This window comes from Portunus trituberculatus, chromosome 49 (genome assembly GCF_017591435.1).
Source record: "Portunus trituberculatus isolate SZX2019 chromosome 49, ASM1759143v1, whole genome shotgun sequence".
Lineage (NCBI taxonomy): Eukaryota > Metazoa > Arthropoda > Malacostraca > Decapoda > Portunidae > Portunus > Portunus trituberculatus.
In genome coordinates, this window is record NC_059303.1 from 18,742,240 (window position 1) to 18,764,436 (window position 22,197).

At 38.8% G+C, this 22,197-nt stretch overlaps 1 protein-coding gene across 13 annotated transcripts; it reads right to left on the reverse strand.

The window, feature by feature from the left end:
• Positions 1-545: 545 nt before the first annotated feature.
• Positions 546-21,263, reverse strand: LOC123499214 (1-acyl-sn-glycerol-3-phosphate acyltransferase delta-like). Of its 13 annotated transcripts, none has more exons than XR_006672935.1 (10): positions 21,147-21,263; positions 11,342-11,536; positions 10,603-10,772; positions 10,291-10,452; positions 9,777-9,967; positions 9,422-9,569; positions 8,946-9,165; positions 8,493-8,620; positions 6,949-7,013; positions 546-1,300 (listed from the first exon to the last, which is right to left on the reverse strand). XR_006672935.1 is itself a non-coding variant. In XM_045246959.1 (9 exons), the coding sequence occupies exons 1-8, from the start codon at positions 21,172-21,174 to the stop codon at positions 8,532-8,534; spliced, it is 1,203 nt and encodes a 400-aa protein (XP_045102894.1). In that variant the 5' UTR covers positions 21,175-21,263; the 3' UTR covers positions 546-1,300; positions 8,493-8,531. The 13 variants fall into 13 exon arrangements, 6 of the variants coding, with proteins under 6 accessions (XP_045102894.1, XP_045102893.1, XP_045102892.1 ...); XR_006672934.1 differs by having other exon boundaries at positions 546-1,888; XR_006672933.1 differs by having other exon boundaries at positions 546-2,201.
• Positions 21,264-22,197: the final 934 nt, after the last annotated feature.

Sequence of the window (22,197 nt, forward strand, 5' to 3'; positions counted from 1 at the left end):
CACACCAATTCTCCTCAGACGGAGTTCAATATCATCCTTGCACTCTTCAAGCATTCATTGGTGTAAGTATTCACTAGTAAAAAATTAAATAAATAAAATAAAAAAAAATTAAAAAGAAATTACAGTCATCCCAATTCTCCTAATCAAGAGTTCAATATTCTCCTGGAACTCTTCAAACACACTGATAGGACATGTAACTAGAAGAGAGAAGACAGACGACCTAAGTTGAACAAGAAAATCCCAATAAGAGGACAAAGAGAAAAGTACGAGGCTGAGACAGTTAGAGCAGTGGGAGATGGAAGTATGGCTGAGAGAGAGAGAGAGAGAGAGAGAGAGAGAGAGAGAGAGAGAGAGAGAGAGAGAGAGAGAGAGAGATTGTTCCTCAATGGCTAATAGGAGCAAGGTAAGTACTCCATACTCCCCCATAATATAGTGCCACTGGTCCTCCTCCTCCAGAGTCCAATACTATTCAACTTGTACTACTCAAAAGTTTACTATGGTTAAGTATTACTGTGAAGAATAAGATCATGCAGCAAAAGACTGTGTGGGCAACAATGTGGAAACTTTATTCTGTATAAAATATTTACATATACAGTAAATAAGTTCCTTTTCACATTAAATGACTGTCGATGGTTTCTGCCGAAGAGCAAACAATCAAGTAAATGGCCACCTTTTGACACTCAAGAGACAATCCTCACTAATCCTGTACACACACAGTGGCAAAAAGAGACAATTGTTAAGTTGTTACCAACCAATAGACAAAACACTCAAGCTGGACTCAAGGTGACTTCCAAGCTCAGCAAACAAAACAAGTGACTGCCCTTATTTCTAGTTTTCATGATCACTTTACCCTCTACAAACAACTTCACAATAAGGAAAAGCTGGAAGATTTTATATGGATTACCTAATTGGCTTATTTTTGAGCATTTCCTAAGTACTAAGAAACAAACTTTCATCACAACTTTTAGTTCAGTAATTCTTGTCACAGTGAAGGAATCCATTTACTACACAGCTACAGGGTGATATCAGTGCACAACCATGCTCGGCCTGCACAACTCAATGATGGCACACTTTTGTAGAAGATAAACACAGTGACTACAATGTCCTTAATCTATCCTCATGTCATAATAAGGCTATCAACTAAACCTATTCTCTTTGTTCAGATTGTACCTTCATAACAAAGCCTGACTATAGTGGTTGTGAGCTTTTCTTGGGGAATTCCTTCCACTCCACATTTTGTTGATGAGACATCGAGCACAAGGCCAGTAGTACAGTAAGTTGTCGTCCTCCATGCTCCAATCTTCCACAGAACACAGGATGGAGAGATTTTGAACTTTGAAAAGGAATTTACTAAAATATATATGTTGCACTAAATTACTAATCATATAATAAGTATTGATATGAAAGGATGGCTCTGGAAGTTTGCTGCATCACCTGTGTACAGCAGGACCTGTACCACTAAAGTACTTGTGGTACATATCTGTACTGGATCAAGATACAGTCTCTTGTAGAGAAATAACTTCTGTATGTTGTGGATGCAAACTGCAAACCCTGCCAGGAAAAGTCTGTGTACAAACACTGTAAAAAATATCAATTTGAAGAAAAATAGGTAATGTTTGAGAGGCACAGAAATGCCAACTTTAGATAAATCTTTCACCATGCAATAACAGGTCAATGATCAAGAATATATCTCTACCCATGACTGTCTTTACAAAAGTACTGTGTTGAGAAAACTAAAGTACTCTTAGATGTACTCTTCCTTTCCGGGCACAGACTTTGTGCATGATGAGACGTCTTAATGCTGCACCTCTGTTTGTAAAGCAGCAACTCAAGCGTCTTGTAAAGACGTAATATCAAACTAGTGCTGCCCGGTGGTCACTTCATTACACTGATGGAATGTTAAATACAAAAATTACAAGAGGCAAAACACAATTACTGTATATTATACATCTCATTCAAAATGTCCTGTTACATTCACATTTTATACATATCAATAAAAAATTAAAGACTATGAACAAATGGAGATATCAAGGCAATAGATATTCAGAAAAACTTACATATTTTCCAAAATCACATTAGTCTTTTAATATTCATTGTAATTGAAGCTTCCGTTAAAGTTGGCAAGCTTAAATTTCTTTACTTTCAGTCTTTTGACCATCCTGACTGCCTTGTGCTGCCTCACGTGTTGAGGAGGCCGCCTGCTGTGGGAGTAACACACACCGATAGCTAGATACCTTAATGTGATAGTACCTCAATAAACAACTAATTGAAATGTCATAAACTGAAACAAGATAACATGTTGATGGACAACTTTTGGATACTTTCCTGACTCTTCACTTACTGAGCTCATGAACTCTTCATTGAGACAAGGCAGCTCTGAACACTCCACCACTATTGTACAAACACCTCAACTATCAACACAAATTTATGATAAAACACCAAATTCAAAGAAACTAAATTTTGAAGATACAATTATACTCTCATTAAAATTTTATATGCAACATTAGCAGAAATCAATTATGTATTACTAAAAAGTATGGAAGTATCTTAATGTTGCCAGAAACAATATTTTGTGAAGGCCCTTTATCTGCTGATCCATCAATATCTGTATTGCACAAACTAGTTGTAATATTTATGTTAGGCAAGAGTTTCCTTGTGTTCTATTCTGACGAGTGTATGGATAATGCTCATGATGAGAATGTGAGCAAGGTTGAGGAGAGGGAGGAGGGAGGGAGGAGATAAGCTGTACTTGCTGTGAAGGGAACTGGGGGAAGATGGAAGATGGACTGGTGAGTAGAGTGGGTGTCAAGTGCTGACCTTTGTCAAGTTGCTGTGTGTTGCTACTGTTATTGTTAAGCCGGTTTGGAAGCTGAGGACTCTGCCTTGATGCCTTATGGGACGAGGCAAGACTTCTTTAAAATGTTGTGAGCTAAGTTATGAGGGAGATGCACCCTTGTGACAGTCTAGTAGTCTAGCTATGTCAGAATTGCTGGATAGTTTAAGCAAAAAATAATAATTTAGCAGTGGTATAATCATTTACAATAGAAATGTTAAAAATGGTATAGCCAGGTGTAGCAGCATCTCTAATCAGAATAATTATAAAACTCTCATGCACTAACTTGCCTTCTAAACTCTAGAGCAGAGGAAATATCTGGTACCATGACTTGCTGGGCAATGATTTACTTGATGATAAAAACTGACACATGGCATCAATTCCTGCTATGTGTGAATTAGGATTTTTTTCTGGAGTCTAAAACAACTAAAGTAAGACTCAAAAGAAAAAAAATTATACACCACATCTATGCATGGATTTGTTCTGCCAACCTTTACCTCCACCTGAAGGCGATGACAAGTGCTAGTATTAGATGGTGATGAAGCAACCAGATGTACTAGCTACACAGTAATGTTTCGCCACACTCCATCTGTTATGAGGGGCACACCATGGCAATGTCTGCTGAGTGTAACCACATCCCATTTATCACACACCACTCGTCACTATAAAACTGTCCACACACAAACAGTAAAAGCAATACATACCTATGAAACTGAAAAAAATAACTAAGATTTTAATTCAGACTTCCAGTATAATGTTACTGAATGCAAAATGTTGAAAATGACACAGTAAGACGTAATTTTCCAATACCAATGAATATGAGTACCAATCAAAATCACAGAGTAATTCTTGAACAATGCAATACATGAAAACTACATCTTCAAAGTGACCCAATATAACTATTAATAAGAGGGTAAGTATGACAATGGAACTACAAAGCTACACAGCTTGGTTTGTTCCTAGAAGATAAGAGTTTTGGCAGCTCAGCTCACAAGGAAGAACAGTTTGTTTGAGCTTAGTAATTTACCCTGGTGTGTGTGTGTGTGTGTGTGTGTGTGTGTGTGTGTGTGTGTGTGTGTGTGTGTGTGTGTGTGTGTGTGTGTGTGTGTGTGTGTGTGTGTGTGTGTGTATTAAAAATTAGTACTGTCCATCATCACTGTTTGTGGGGACAGAAGGATGAGGAGATAGAGAATTCAAAGCACTGCAAATACAATGGCAAGCTACCTCAGTAGTGTTTATTATTGCACCATTGCTCTTCCCCTTCTCCTTCCTCCTCCACAGATTATAGTACTAATCAAGACCAACAAGGTGAATGAATCTTATATGACACTGGTGTAAAACTGTGCAGTGTCTATGAATCTGACAATACTTACAGAGAAGCAGTATATATCAATAAATAGACAGGTAAATAAATAAATAAATAAATAAATAAATAAATAAATAAATAAATAATATACAATAATATATACTCAGCCTCAATGAAAACGTGACAAATTTCCTTCCACAACAAAGCTGACCCCTGAAAAGTGTGTGTGTGTGTGTGTGTGTAATTCTCATTATCAAGATCTTTTAGTCACACCCACTTATCAACGCTGGACATTGTGTATTTGTGTGCACGCCTTGCTTCTACTAGCTGTCTGAGATTTGATTCCTTTCCTCTGCCCCATTATACTGCTGAGTGATGACGCTCTTCAAACTTTACTTATTGCACATTTTTTGTCCTCTTATCTTGTAATTTAATGTTTGTTGAGCTTTTTTTCAATTCGCGTATAATTTCTTAGTATCATCTATTACTTTATTGCTGTGTGATGACTGATGACTCTTTGAACTTCACTTATTACAACTTGGCTATGTTATTATCTGATGCTTTATGGCACACGAGGATGCTACCTTCCCATGGTCACCGGGATACATTGTACAGCCATGGCCATTAGTCAGGTAACACACTGCATTTCCCTCAAGCACCTACCATTCCCCAATCAGCTGAAAAAATCAACATATTTTCAGATTTTGACAGCAGATTGTCCACAGACCAGAAGATTTAAGATTGAGAGAAAAGAATGTGAAGGTTACTTGACTTCTGGCTATGACTTATTCTTCAAGGTGTTTTCTCCTGTGTTGGCTTTATCAATGTGACCTCAGGTATGACTCAAGGTTGCCACACAAGCATACCCACATAACTGTTCACATATTTACACGTATGTACATAGCAAGTGTTCTAATAATACATCCATTGCAAGCAGTGTAAATAGTAATCCACTTCAAAATATACAGGCTAATTCTTCTCCTTCTCAGATAGGCTCCCTAGGTCAGACAAAGCATTCAAACAGTATTACTAAAAAGTTCCTTTACAGCAGTTTGTTCCCAGTGCAGATTCTAAAATGGGATGCCTCAGATAACATTGTATGTATGCGTCTACCTTATACCTTCCTTGTAGAGTTCTGGCACACCCTCATTAAGCATCCCACTAACAATCTACCACTGATTTACACTTCCACTGCCTTCAGAACCAAAAGTAACTTAAGATCTAAAGGAAACATAACCATTTCTTCTGACTCTTTCTATACACTTCTCCCTATGTTTCATCTAGATTCGATTTGGGTGAGCGTTTCTATGGAAGAGGAAGCAAAGACGTTTTCTCTACAAACGAACAAGCAGAATTTAACAGAAAGCAAGTACTGCGCTGTAGAGATCTTACACTTAATGTGACCTAATGCTAATATCACGCAACAAAGGACTGACTGTCTTATAACGCCAGGAACAGAATCCAGCATGGTTCTGATAAACTAAAAAGGAACTAGCTCAACAAAACTTCACCCTCGGCTTATGTACAAAACTGGAGAGTTCCAAAACCCCTCAATATTAGAGGAAGGTAAAGATATGATCACAAATGCTGAAATTCCAATGTATTGATAAGACTGATCTGATGGGTAGACAATAATTTTTCCTCTTCAGTGACCATTCTTGGGAGCAATGCCTGTTATCTTCTCAATTTTATGAATAGTAATGAAAAATTTTGTAGATTTGGAATTTGTTGTATAATCAAGAATTTTTTTTATCACACTGCCACAAAAAAATTTAAGCTTCTGGGGATAATAACCTTGTCAGTTACATGGAACAATAATTTTATCTCTAGTGATGCAAACATACTACAATGGTTCCAAAATAAAGTCTCAATATACAGAGTGGAATCCTGCCTGGAATCCTACACACAGAGAGAAAAGCAATCCAACACTTCTCTTCCTTCACCAGCTGTGGTATGTGGGTGTGAAAGAAATTAATGAACAGCTTGGGATCCACGGGGTGTGAGAAGGCTGATGAAGACCAGAGACCCAAACAAATTTGTACTAGCTTTGTACACCGTCTCCTGGGTCACCTCGACTCAGCTCTGACACCTCGCCACCCTAGTAACTCTATACAGCTTATTGCAGTGACAATGGCAGAGTTGAGTCCTTTCCCCATCTGCAGCCAAAAGAGCGACTCACACGCTGGCCAACCACACGAGCTCTGATCTACGTCTCTACTGTTATTCCTCATCTGTCTTTCTGGGATCACAATATGAAGGTAAAACACAACCATGTTCAGGATAAATAAAAGCATAATGTGATAAATTTGCAGACTTCCAGCTGTGACTTATGAAAAAGAAATATAGCTGTATTTTACAAAGTCCTATACATTGTAACAGCTACCAATTGAGAGAGAGAGAGAGAGAGAGAGAGAGAGAGAGAGAGAGAGAGAGAGAGAGAGAGAGAGAGAGAGAGAGAGAGAGAGAGAGAGAGAGAGAGAGAGAGAGCAAAATTTAATAACCATCTTGCTTTGAGGTGTGAAAAGTGAACACATTTTACCTATCATAATAAAACACAGTTAGGACAGCACCACCTCACTCACTGCAGCACTGCAAGGAGGTGGCCAGTCACTGCTGGTACTGCAAGACAACCTGGTCTGTTCACAGCATCGCAGGAAGGCACACCACCTGCACTGCCTCAGTGACGTCACTGGTCTTTGGTTTAACACTTTAGGGACCTGGAGTGCACCTTTCATAAGTATGAACATGAACAACTGGCCCAAAGTTTGTACACACTGTACACATTAAGCAAAAGAAAAGAAAAACTCACAAGCAAGTCTTTCCTCAGTGTCAGGGAGTTAATGCAACCCGAGTCTAGCATCTCATCACGCAATGCTAAAAACAAACAACAATGTTACAAATGAAGCAGCCATTCAAATGTTGACAAGAATAAGTAAAATCAGCACTTTAAGCCTTCACCTGATGCTGCCTCAGCACCCCTGGCTGTCTTGGCTAATACAAGCACATCCCTATTACATAAAAACTTCAGGAAATGCAAAAATACTAATTCAAACTATTCATATGCTAAAAATCATACATAAATGACTTAAGATGCCTTCCTAATTTTGTAAGAATATAAATCTCACACAAGAACACTAGAGAAAGTTCATAAGTTGAACCTAAAATATTAAATGAAGATTAAAAAATCAAAATCAGCTCATGATTTAATAATCTGAGAATATTATCATGTAGATATCTACAAGAAATAAATTATTGTTTGAATCACTTCAAATACAAAAACATGCTACTGACTTACTTCCAACAACCAATACAAGGCCTGCATTGAAAGAAATCCACCAGTTTACTGTACAATATAATCTTCATTCATCACACACCATCCCACAAAACCACAATAGCTGTGGTCACCAAGCCAACAGTGACCTAGTGTTCCAATCACAAGACTGAACCAATAAAATGAACAAAAAATAAACAAGACTGAAATACAGTTGTTGAGTTGCCATGTTATGATAACTAACTCACATTGAAATGATTCACCTTTCACTATCCCATCTTGGTGACTTCATTTTTAATCTTCAGGGAATTAAGATACTTATTGACTTGAGGAGTACAAGGTTTAGTGCAAGTTGCTTTGTCTATTGCTGAAGCAGCAATAGTTCCTACAGAGTGCTATGAATGAGCAAATGCTAGTTTTGGGTGGGACTAATACCATGCAAGTAGTACCAGTGTCTTCCAATGATACACTCTACAGAACCATTAAACAGATGGGATCCCCTGAGTTAATCATATATGGTATATAAATATATTGGTCATCCTCAATTTCAAACCAACAAAAAAATATCCCACATAAATTACAAACAATTTATCTTTTTTTTATAAAAACGTAACTTTTTAGACTCAAGTTTCCTCTTGTATTTCCATAACTAATGGCTTACTTATATAATTATGATACATTACACCCAAACCTCAGCTAGTTCAGCAGAAATTCATAATGTGCCTATTGTAATGCATCTGCTTTGCACTAAATAGTTATAATAATGACCATTGCCAATCAGTTCAGCCTAGGTCTTAAGGAGCAATTGGAACATTACAATATAAATTATACAATTCCTAATATAAACTAGTAAAAAAACAATTTATCTACAAAAGCATTGCAGCACTTGACTGTGGAGGAATCTACTGGTATGAAAATGTTGTCAATAGTCAACAATAACATCCTCAACTTCTAATGCAAAAAACAAACAAAAATAAACATCACAGAACCTATCAACTCGGTCAAGTACCAACTTTTGTAACAGCGCTGCTTACAAAATGATGTGAAAAAATCCCTAGAGGCTCAGAGATGAAATGCCTTACCTTAACAGAAACTGTTTCCCTCACACAGACACAGGTCACCTACTCTTCTTTCTTGGTGTCTGTGCTCCCGTACCCTGATCCCTTCTCTATCTTTGTTAGTGCTATCATCTTGTACAGGCCGATGTATGCTGCAATGAGAACATGTAGGTACATGTAATAAATGAAACATGAATAAATCAAATGACTCACAAACCATCCACCCAAGATACAGACTACATACAAAATGATGATGAAAGTAACACCGGCCAGGAATCTACCACACCATCCAACAACACAAGGACAGCTATAGACTCTATCACAGAGGCCAAGAGCTCACTATGCTGTACAACCATACATGAAAACACATTACACAAGATGATGACATAAATTGAAGAGAAAATCTGACCAAGAGCAACAAAGAAAAAGGGCCTACTGAGATGCCTATCCAACAACAGTACAGCAGCAAGAACTCACCAAAGATGACGATGCCAACAGCAAAGGAGAGCGACAAGAGGGACCCGCTGACGACGAGATTGTAATAAAAGCGGAGGATCTGGGAGAGCACAAAGGACGCCCATAACAACATGTTGATGAGAGAGTACGGTCTCCTTGGCATGGGACGGCTGTCGTACTTTGGCAGATCATTCTCTTGGGTGAAGCTTCCTGTCCTCATGTAGCTGTCCAGTAACTTGTCCTGCAACACACCACACATCAGGCAGGAGCTCAGATATCATACTGTAGGAGTCTTTTAGTGTTGCCTCAAGGTCAGGCTCCTTTTTTTTTGTGTAAGCAATGCACTGGCCAATGGCAACAAAAAGAGTAGAGGGTCACTGAGATTGATATGGTATTGTTGGAAAATTAAGGTTATATATGGTGATGGTCATTAATATACAAACATTGAAGCAAGGAGCACTTTGTATTATTCCAAGCAGGTTAGCAGAGAAACACACCTTTTGCCTGTACAAATCATGCAGGTAATTTGATGCGCCTTCATCATCATCCGGAACTTCGCTGAGAGGAATCCGTCGTATATATATTTCACTCATGACCTTCCTTCCACGCAGCATGTTTTGAAGGGTTGGTGCCACACCCTCCTTGCTGCAATGGTAACACACCCAGTGGTGATACACTCCCTGATAATGAACACCAACCAAATCATTCAAATCTTAAAAGTGAATATGAAGTTATAAGTAGACTGTGTAAGTAAATCACATCCTTCAAACAATGTTTTGTAAATGTTTAGGAATAGTAGATAAGTAATACTTTTCTCCAGCTGCTGGCATTGTACCATGAAGCAAGACTCACGTGTTGAAGCCCACAGTGACGTCATACATGACAGGGAAGTTTCCTTTAAGAGACTGGACACACTGGATGAAACCACGAGTGCGAGGAATTAAATGTCTCTTCAGCTCCGGCAGGCCTCTCTTGCGGGCAAACTCCATGCTGGCTTTGTGCTTGGCAGGTGTGAACCTTGTGCCCTCAGCAAACAACAGCATCTGTCCAGTGTGAGGAAAAGTATCTGAGTCACAGTCATTACATCCATAACAGTTGTCATAAAGTGTGAGGCAATTTCTTGTCTCTGAAGGGAGTATTTTTTGATTAGACAGTCCTAAAGTATATCAGTCAATATGGCAGTACAGATGAGGGAATCCCCAGTCTGTTCACTGTCCCTATTATTGCCTTTCCTGACACAGTGAGCACAAAGACACGCACTCTGTCAAGAGAGTGACAGCACCACAGGTGGTATGGACCACACTGTGGGGCAGGGCTGCCACACCCACAGGATTACACAATGTGTGATGAAATAAGACTTACTCACCCACACTGGGTATGGATAATCAAAGAATTCTTTGATCTGTGTCTCCATAACAGTTTTATCTTCTTCCCACTTGCGATTCAAAAATATTGCATCAGAGAATCGCCAGGCCCACCCTATGGTTGGGACATACTGCATCATTTTCTTGACAAATACTTTCGCAGACTGCAAGAGAACACTCTTTTATCATTCTTGTAAGAAAGGAAAGATAATATCAAACTCAATAACATTGTTGAAAACTCTCAAACTGCTGTGTAGAGAAATATAAATTAATATAACATTTATCAATATTGCCACTACTCTACAAAGGTTTACCCCAAGAGTTTGACTGCGGTCAGCCACAATCCAGCCCATGAGCCAGTCCACCTCGAAGGTGTGGTTCATGATGATGAGTGCATGCTCCTTGCCCCAGTGCTTGTATGACTCATCTGAGGTGAACACCCTCAGGTCAGAGCCAGACCACCACTCGGCAAGGAACAAAACTTCTGTGGATTGGAAAAATAAACACATTTAACACAAATATAATATCCTTACCATGTAACCTTTCTTCCCACATATCTCTCATAGAAACACTGATAAATACCATTCCTTCAACATCACAAACCATAAGCAGATGTAGTCTATATCAAGCATGTATATAACAATCTAGAAAAGAAAATTGCCTGAAATGAAAACATCAACAAAATACAAAACAGAGAAGGGAAGGGGTGGAATGCATACTGAAAGTGATGAGATAAAAATTAGACGGTTTGGTTCCACAATAGAAAGGAAAACTAAGAACGGATTTAAAGAACCTTGAGAAAACCAATGGGAGGGAGATGGAGAGATAGAAAGGGAGATGGAGAGATAAAATTATGGAAGAAATGCAAAGAATAGGAGTCAAAGGGGAAGATGCAAGGGACAGGAAAAAACTGGAGACTAATACAGGATGCCAATCCCTGACAGTTGGGAAACAATGAAAGAAGAAAAGATGGCGGCTGAAGCACACCACTCAAACTAATAGACCCACAGACCCACTACCCACCTGAACCACAGAGACAACACTCCTACTTACGGGACATGAGGGAGTACATGAGGTAGTAGTTGATGCTGCAGTAGAGGCGTTTGTTGAAGGGTCTCAGCGTCACATAGAGCAGGAACTGTACAGCATTTATTATCACGCCTGATATGAAGAAGGTGACACAGAGCAGCAGGTGCAGCGCATACCACCTGCGAATTTTGGTGAAGTCCTCCAATTCCCACATGGTGTCTGCAAAGGTGTAAAAACTAATTAGCATTAAAGCATTAGGGGTTAAGTTTGGCAGACCACAATGATGTTCCTTTCCACCAAGATCTGAAGAGGCTGATGTATTTACCTTGTTGTAGTTTTACAGGGCCCTGGGCTTTACGCTCATGTGGCCCCGTCTCCATATCTACACTTATCCAATTTTTCTTTAAAGCTATGCACACTCTTTGCTGACACCACTTCCTCACTCAAACTGTTCCAAATCTCAACACATCTTTGCAGGAAACTATATTTTTTAACATCTCTCAGACATCTTCCCTTCCTCAGTTTTTTACTGTACAATCTTGTGCTTCTAATGTCATATTCTTCTCTCAGAATCAGTTTCTCATTATTCACTTGATCCATTCCGTTAATCAATTTATAAACTTGTATCAGATCCCCTCTCTCCCTTCTCTGTTCTAGGGTTGGTAGATCAATAGCCTTTAGTCTCTCCTCATATGTCATCCCTTCAAATTCTGGAACCATTCTTGTAGCCATTTTTTGTAGTCTCTCCAACTTCCTTATGTGTTTCTTTTTATGGGGGGTCCACACTACTGCATATTCCAATCTGGATCTTATTATAGTACTTATCAATTTCATCATCATTTCTTTGTTCACGTAGTGCAATGCTAATCCAATATTCCTTAGCAAATTATGTCTCTCTGAAAATTCTATCAATATGGCTTAAGGGTTGATTGTTTTCTTCCATCGTCACTCCCAAGTCCTTTTCCTTTTTTACTTTTTCTAGTTCTACTCCATCTCCCATCTTATAGATTCCCACTGGTCATCTTTCACTCTTTCCTATTTCTATGACATGGCTTTTGTCCACGTTGAATTCCATCTCCCAATTTTTACTCCATTTTCAGATCTTATTTAAGTTTTCCTGCAGTATTTCACAAACCTCTTTTTGCTTTATAACTCCAATTTCGCATCGTCCGCAAACAGATTTATGTAGCTGTTCACTCTCTCTGGCATGTCGTTTATATATATGAGAAAAAGTATTGGCGCAAAAACTGACCCCTGTGGCATTCCGCTTTCTACTGCTCTCCACTTGGACTTCATATCTTTAACTACCATCCTTATTTCTCTCCCTCTCAAATAATTTTCCATCCATCTCAATGTGATTCCTTTTAAGCCACCCTTCTCCTCTAACTTCCACAGTAATCTTGCATGTGGCACTTTATCATATGCCTTTTTTAAATCCAAATAAATGTTGTGTGTGTGTGTGTGTGTGTGTGTGTGTGTGTGTGTGTGTGTGTGTGTGTGTGTGTGTGTGTGTGTGTGTGTGTGTGTGTGTGTGTGGTGCCTTATCTAAGCCATCCTGTGTGGTGTTACTGACCAGGTATATATATAGACTATTAGAAACAGTGCTGGATAACAGATAGACTTTGATCCCTGTCTTCTAAGAGCCAAATGCTTATATTACCTTAAAAGTGCAACAGATAGTGATAGATATTGAGACAAGTATTTCCTTTCTTTCAGGGAGAGATGGAACAATGAGTATAAATGTTTGAATGATACAAGACTTGCATGATCCAGTGGTATATGGGAAGATAAAAAGACAAGTACAACCTCTTTTCACAGTTGATAAATAACTGAATAATTAAACTCATATAACCAAACAATGACATTAAAGAGTATAAATAAACCCATTCCCATTATTGCCAGACTCTCGCCACTGTAGCCACCACACAAAAATGAAGGTATTGATCAGCCAGCCAGGAGAGGGAGCTGGTGGAGATCGAACACTGACAGCACACTCAAGGTACAACACATCTTGCCAGTTGATCCACAAAGGTCACTGAGGTACAAGTGGTCTCAAGTTGAATAACCTCCTCTTCCTCCCACTGTGTTGTCTAGAATGTATCCATCTCACGTCCTCTGATCAGCAGGGAATCTTACAACAAAACCCGAGTATTGATACATTCTTTGAGGGAAATCACATAAAAGAATGGGAATGTGAACGGTCACTCAATTATTGGCTATCATTGTACACGTGGAGTTTGGTCACCCTTGACTGTTCAGCCACCACGCTATTACTACATGGTGACACATGCTATGGAGTGCCATTATGTAAGAGATAGACACCTCAGCATTCTGGCCAGTCACTGTACAGCACCTATGAAGTGCCCCTTTCAAACTGTCACCAACATGTAAAGTACCTTGCAATTTATTAAAGGTGCATAATATATATCAGTAATGAGGAATATTACACAGAATTCACAAGCAGTCTTTCATCTGACATCCATACAGTCACTGCTTTAAAATTCATGCCTAGATTGATCTGAATATTGACGGAATGGAAGACTTGAGATGTCATATACTTATTAAATATAAAAAAAATATATCACTACATAAATACATCCAAACAAACAAATCAACTGACAGATACGTAAATAAACAGAGATTAATAACCAAACATGACTATAAACAAATCAATCAATATAAAGAATACATGAATAAATAAAGAAAATCTACTCAAACACAAATTTCAGAGTATCAATTTCACTAATCTCAAGCATGGAGGGAGATCTGCCAGAATTGTACCAATATTAATATGAATTCTAATCTCTATTTCAGTACAGCATCATGGCACAGTGACAAATATTCTCCCTGTCCTCGTCACCACAGTTACAGAGGGTGCTTGTGGTATTAATAGCTATTTCTGACACTGTGCAAGTGAAACTCACTATCCTTACTTTCTTATCCTCGTGACTTATGGTGCAGCTTTCACAATTCTGTATTACGTCAGTGTTAGCTCTCTATCTCTCTGCTGAAACATCTTGAGGCCAAAATATTTCACAGGTTAAATCACATAAACACAGCTCTCTGGTACACTCTGAATCTCTTTACCTGCTGCTATATTTTTATCTTCCTCTGACCTTAACTCATTTAAGAGGAAGGTTTCAAAACATTTATCCCATTCTTCTGGGTAACTCTTTCAGACCTTTATCTAAGTGGGCCTTTTTGTTTCATTTTTTTCTGTTGTCCTAAGTCAGATTTCCACTCTTACATTAAATAAAACTAAAACATTATAGTCATACAGATCAGGCACTCTTCAGCCTAGTAAAAACCAATGATGTGTCTTGTGATCCAAACTATAAAAGCATCCAAGGACTTAATGTAACTGAGTAATGGCATATATGTCGTACAGTCTAAACTCAGCATACAATCTGACCATCATTTAAGCCAGGCACTCTCCAGCCAATACTAAAACCAAATGAAATGTTGAAGGAGAAGAGAGGAGAGCTGTCTGGAAGGTTTTTTCGAGTTGACAGACAAGAATTGAGTTTTTGAGACAATGAACAATGTATACCATGGTTGCTCTGCCCTAATCATAAATTTTAAGGAATCCAGGTGTTAGGTGTTCTATGGTTTGCCTTTATGAGATGTTTAACTCCTGAAGGGTTGGATGACTATAAGGAAAGAGAGAGAGAGAGAGAGAGAGAGAGAGAGAGAGAGAGAGAGAGAGAGAGAGAGAGAGAGAGAGAGAGAAACAGGTAAATGTGTGTGGGAGTTGGCATAATCAGCAAATGAGAGGATAGGACAAGATTTTTTTTGTGGGACTAGATAGAAAATTACATCTGAGGATGTGTATGATGCAGAAGTAACATAATGGAGAAAAGGTTGAGGGGGAATTTAATGACACTTAGGGGTTGATACCAGAAGAACAGTCAAACCTGGGAGTCCGAACCTGGTGTAGGAGTCGCCATACTGTTTGAAATTTGAGTGAAAGTTGTGTGTGTGCGTGTATCTATCTATTTGTGTGTGTGTGTGTGTGTGTGTGTGTGTGTGTGTGTGTGTGTGTGTGTGTGTGTGTGTGTGTGTGTGTGTGTGTGTGTGTTTCACTGTTTGATCTGCTGCAGTCTCTGACGAGACAGCCAGACGTTACCCTACGGAACGAGGTCAGAGCTCATTATTTCCGATCTTCAGATAGGCCTGAGACCAGGCACACACCACACACCGGGACAACAAGGTTACAACTCCTCGATTTACATCCCATACCTACTCACTGCTAGGTGAACAGGGGCTACACATGAAAGGAGCCACACTCAAATATCTCCACCCGGCCGGGGAATCGATTCCCGGTCCTCTGGCTTGTGAAGCCAGCGCTCTAACCACTGAGCTACTGAGTGTGTGTGTGTGTGTTTTCTTCTTTTACATGTAGGAGTTGGAATAAGACCAAGGGCAACAACAACAATTAAACAAAACGACCCACTTAGATGCCAGTCCCCGAAAAAGGTCTGAGAGAGTAAGGTAAAAGAAACGGACAAAAAAAATTAGGAATTGTCTTTGGAGTGCAGACTGTGGTTGGCCTCTCGTGTTGTGTGGTGCAAAAAAAAAAAGAAAAAAAGTAAAAGAAACATTCAGTTAGACCACATCTAAGTCAATTCATGGAAAATATTACGACACAGCATGCAACTCTATTTATTAATGTTTTTGTCTCTTTAACACCCAACAAACTATAGGACTTGGTAGGAAAGTGGGATTTGTGGGAGGGGAAAGTTAAAATATGGTTAGGCAATGTAAGGTTAGGTTAGGATAGATTAGGTAATGCCAAGTAAGGTTAGGTTAGGTTAGGTAATGCTGGGTTTGATTAGGTTAGTGTCCTTGTAAGTTAAGAGCTGAAAACATTAGTAAATAGACTGGCGTGCCTTGTTTTAATATTCATTCAGTTTATCAATTTCACTGATTATCCATTCATAATGTAAATCGACTATAAAAACATACTACTTTTATCTATAAATACGATCACTATCTGGAAAAACATTAGGTTAGTGTTACTTCAACAAGACCCTAAACAACAGCTGACACATCCTGCCAGCTGAACCACCACTAACCCCTTCAGTACTGGGACACATGAGTTTTGGATACGATTTCATTTATATCAGGAAAGATCTATGGAGGTCAAAAGATTAATGGCCAGAATCTACACTATTTCAATCCCCACATAAGTTTTTGAAGCTGCATAAAATCACCATCAGTAACCAGAATGAAAAAGAAGTGTTATAGTACTGAAGAGGTTAACACTATGGAAGTCAGAAAAATTAATGGCGAATGTCTACACTATTTTAATTCCCATATAAGTTTTTGAAGCTGCATAAAAATACCAAACAGTAACCAGAATGAATATGAAGACGTGTTATGGTACTGAAGGGATTAACACTGTCTGCACCGTCTTGTGGCAATACTAGCCTAAGAACACCTCAACAAACATACCAGCTGAACAAAACCTGGCTGGAATGTCTCAATGGCTGGTACCTACATTTGCAGTTTCAACCAATATTGGTACCCTATCTTATATTTCTTTTTCCCTATGTCTAACAAGCTTGGGGACCTCCTGGGGAAGTGGGGTTTTTGGGTAGGGAAAACGAAACCTAACCTAACCTAAATTCTATCCTGAAGTTATTATTAATTTCCGAAAGGGTAAAATAGGGTTAGAAAAGATGGCAGAAGTGTGATTAGACCGTGAGAATGTGTAGTTATGTGTGGTGTATTGGTTGAAACTAAAATGAAATGGTGGTAGAAGTGTTTTAGACCATGGGAATGTGAAAAGTTAGGTGTGGTGTACTGGATGAAACTAAAATGAAATGCTGGTAGAAGTGTGATGTATACCGTGAGAATGTGTTGAGTTACGTGTGGTGTATTGGTTGAAACTACAATAATTCCCGATGACCTAACCAAGGAAAGGCCTGCATATCCTACATCCTGTGTGGATAACGGCTGGCTGTATTACTCCTACATTAATTAAATACACCCAAAACATTACCGGCTGAGAAAGACGAAGGGAGGAAAAAAAAAAATTTACCATAAACCTAAAATAAAGACACACAAACAAACACACACACACGTACACATACACACACAGCCTCCCTCACAAATCAAATGCACACGGAATAAATAATTAATAACCGACACGTCCTCACACACACACACACACGCACAAACAGACAGACACACACCCGGCTCTGCATCCCTACCACACCCACCACACTCCCCCACGGGCACCCAGGGGTCAACACGTGTATGGCACCTGTTCTATACTTGCCTGAAAAGGGGCTAGCATAGGTCAGCGTGTAAGGTCAGCTCCAGTCCAGTCCAGTCCAGCGTCGTCTAGTATCAGCTGATGCCGCACTGCGCACCTCAGCGCCTCAGCCCAGCGAGGAGCCAGACACGGGGGCGGCCGGCTCCTATTTTTACCTTTTCTATCCTATCCAAAGTTTTCTGAGTATTTTTCTAGTATAGGTTTTATTTTACGTGTTGAATTTTATGTTTATTTTTGTGTTTTGTTTAAGTGTATGCAGTGAGGATGAGGATGTGGGGATGTAAGGTTCATTATTTTTACCTTTTTTTTAAGCTTTACTAAATACTTTTCAAACGTGTATTTATTTCGCGCATTCCATTTGATTTTATTTATTATGTGTTTTGTTCTTTCAGTCTATCCAAAGAGAATAATAACATAACTAAGTATTTTAGCTCATATTTTTTTTTTTTTCATCTTTTCTAATCTTTCTAAACGTCCATTGGTGTTATCTTCAGTGTCAGCTTAATTATTGTGTTTAATTATATATATATATATATATGTGTGTGTGTGTGTGTGTGTGTGTGTGTGTGTGTGTGTGTGTGTGATCTGCTTTCAATGTATGCAGCGAGGATGGGGAAGCGGAGATGACAGTCTATTTTATTTATTTATTTATTTTCTTTTAATTCCTTTTTTTTTTTCTATCCTTTCTAAGCTCTCCTGGATGTTACTTTGTGTACTGCAGGTTTTCTTATTGTTTCCAAGTGATCTTTTCTTTTATTTCAGTCTATATGCAGAGAAAGATATGAGGATGCATGCACGGGCGAATGACACACACACACACACACACACACACACACACACACATATATATATATATATATATATATATATATATATATATATATATATATATATATATATATATATATATATATATATATATATTGTGAACCTTTTTTCTACCGTCTTTTGCCCGCTAATGCTTCTTCAATCCAATATTTGTGTTATTTTCCTTCTTAATGTAAAGTCAATGCGCTGTCTTATAATATTCACACGTTTACCTCTTTTTCCTCTCATTCTCTTGTAGCTACTATAGTAATATATTATGCTTTACTGTATGAGAGAGAGAGAGAGAGAGAGAGAGAGAGAGAGAGAGAGAGAGAGAGAGAGAGAGAGAGAGAGAGAGAGAACTGAACCTTTGAGAGTGATAAAGAGTGAATATATTATGAAAAAGAGTGACAACAGATAACTAGATGGCAAAAGGTGAAGACTATGCATAAATAAGATTTAGCCAGGATGCATTTAGTGTGTGTAAGCGTGTGTGTGTGGGTGAGAAATAAGCGTGCAGGGTGAGTGTGAGTAAACTGTACGTGTTTGAGAGAGTGAGAAAGAGTGAATAGGGAATTTCTAAGAGAATATCCGGGTATACTGAGTGTGTGTGTGTGTATAAGTGCAAGTGTTTAGAGAGAGAGAGAGAGAGAGAGAGAGAGAGAGAGAGAGAGAGAGAGAGAGAATACTGCCGTGCATGACCCACCCGTCCCCCCAGAACTAGTAAACTCATGCTATGAAATAAGCCCGTAATTAACCTAACATTGAGGAGACACGAAAAAAAGGGAAAAAAAATATTGAGAAAAATAGAAAAGAAAGAAAAAAAGAAAAGGAAACCAAGAGAAAAAGAATTTGGAAAGATATATCTTCACTAACAGCTGCATCCCTACAAATCTCTCACTCATGCTAAGAAACACATCAATCTAAGAGAGAGAGAGAGAGAGAGAGAGAGAGAGAGAGAGAGAGAGAGAGAGAGATCCCAATGATGCACACACACACACACACACACACACATAATTAATTAGATAACTTTAGTGACAGAATAAGCACATAAAACATTTACATTACGCAAGACAATATAAAACATACATTTAAAAAAAACTAAAACCGTTAAAAACACAAACCAAACATTTTCTCTATTAACAAATACACACACACCCACACCCACACACACACACACACACACACACACACACACACACTCATCTCTCTGACACTATCACGAACCATTTATAACACTACCTCGCTACCTTAACTCACACGAGAGGGAGACCAAGCTAGATAATGTCTGCTCCAATCTATATAAAGTGTAGAAATCTTCAAATTCCCGCGGTGTGCCACAAAGAATCCCACGCATCACATTCTGAAACCATTCCGCGCCACACCCACACAACTTTCAAAGGGTTCTATATAGTTGAAGCTACGTGGCTTTTCAATGGTGTTTTCTTAAGGTTCTAGTGACACGTTTATTAATTAACATGATTTCGACATTATCAACAGGAAAAATAACACTTGTGAGAACCTGTTTAATCATCTCTGTTGTCTTTAACCACTTCATTACTGGAACATATTGTTACCTCGAGTTTTGTATATTATGATTAGACGATTTTAACGACATTAGGAAGGGTCTATGGAGGTCAGAGGATCAATGGCTAGTCTTCACTATTTTAATCTCCTACATAAGTTTCTGAATCTGTTTAAAATCACTAAATAGTAACCGCGCAGTGTAGTGGTTAGTACGCTCGACTCACAATCGAGAGGGCCGTATTCGAGTCCCGGAAGCGGCGAGGCAAATGGGCAAGCCTCTTAATGTATGGTCCCTGTTCACCTAGCAGTAAATAGGTACGGGATGTAACTCGAGGGGTTGTGGCCTCGCTTTCCCGGTGTGTGGAGTGTGTTGTGGTCTCAGTCCTACCCGAAGATCGGTCTATGAGCTCTGAGCTCGCTCCGTAATAGGGAAGACTGGCTGGGTGACCAGCAGGCGACAGAGGTGAAAAAAGAATGAAAAGGAAAACCCGTCCTGGTACTGAAAAGGTTAAAATATTCGTGGTGAGAGAGAAAAGCGGGAAGGTTCTCTGTGGTTAGACTTTTATAGATTACTTCACCCCTATCTGTCAGTCATGTCCCGGCTCGAAAATGTCTCTTCTCTCACCTCTTTACTCTCTCTTTCCCTTTATTTTTTTTTGTTTCCTATTTTTCCTTCCTGTTTTCAAGGACCACAGAGATAATTTGCTGAGTTATCATAAGTTTATTTTTTCCCAGTGATAATGCAGAATACTTGCTAAACTTGCTAGAATCGTAAAAGTACTACCATTAACTGGGACTCATTTTTACCTTAAGATTTGTGTGCGATTAGATAATTTTGTTGACATTAGCAAGAATCTTTGGAGGTTAGAAGATTAATGGCCGCAGTCTTCACTATATTAATCCCCTACATAAGTTTCTGAAGCTGTATAAAATCATCGAATAGTAAGCAGAATGAATATGGAACCACGTCATATGGTACTCAAGAGGTTAAAGTCTCAGATAACTTCTATAAGAGCGTATATACATGTAAGGTATAAGGATTAGGTAAGGCAAGGTATAAGGCAACTCAGATGAAAGGTAATAACAATTCATAGACGAACAGGAAAGATAAAAGCAAGACGTATTAAAAGAAACACATGAAATAGATACATAAATAGTGACAATAATAAGAAGAATAAGTTAAGGGCAATATAACAAGGACAATCTTTCACTTACACTTCGTTCCTTCTCGCCTTGCCAGCATAGAAGACACTCGATCACTGCCGCTAACTTCCACCGACTAACTTCAGCTTCTCTACTGCCTAATCGCTTTTAGTTCGACCCCCTCTCGAATTCCCTTATCGGTCTTATCTCATCCTAATCTCAAGTGTTTTCCTCTCTGATCTTTTGCCCGCTAAGAAATTATTGTAAACGTGTTATTTTCTTCTTTTCCTACTTTCATTTATTTTTTCGTGCCTTTCAGATGTTGCCATGTATTTTTGCTGACTTTTGTATTGTTTCGAGTACCTCTTTGTTCAGGTTTTGTTGGCTATTTTTATTGCGAGGGAGGGATGAGTGGAGCGGTGCATGCAGTACGTCTCTCTCTCTCTCTCTCTCTCTCTCTCTCTCTCTCTCTATCATCTACATATTTTACTCAGTTATGTATTCAAAAAGGACGTATCATTAATAGTAGTTTCACTCTACTACGACTGCTACTACTACTGCTGCTAATACTACTACTACTACTACTACTACTACTACTACTACTGCTGCTGCTGCTGCTACTATTACTACTGCTACTGCTGCTGCTACTGCTATTACTACTGCTACTACTACTACTACTACTACTACTACTACTACGTGCTGCTACTAGTACTACTACTACTACTACTACTACTACTACTACTATATGCCAATACATTATAGAGATCTTATAGTGTGTGTGTGTGTGTGTGTGTGTGTGTGTGTGTGTTTAAAATTGCAGTGTGTCACCATCTCGTGTCCAAGTGCCAGCTAGGATTATTAACACGTGTCATCGACTCGGACCCGCAGCGTGTTCCCACACTCTCTCTCTCTCTCTCTCTCTCTCTCTCGTGTTCGTGAGCTGTTCTAGTTGAGAGGAAAGGTCGTAAAGATAGAGGACGCATAATGGTTGTAGTAGTAATAGTAGTAGTAGTAGTAGTAGTAGTAGTAGTAGTATAAAAATAGTAGTGTTAGTAGTAGTAGTAGTAGTAGTATAGTTGTTGTTGGTGTTGTACTGTAAAGGAAGCTGCGAGTCTGTGTGAAA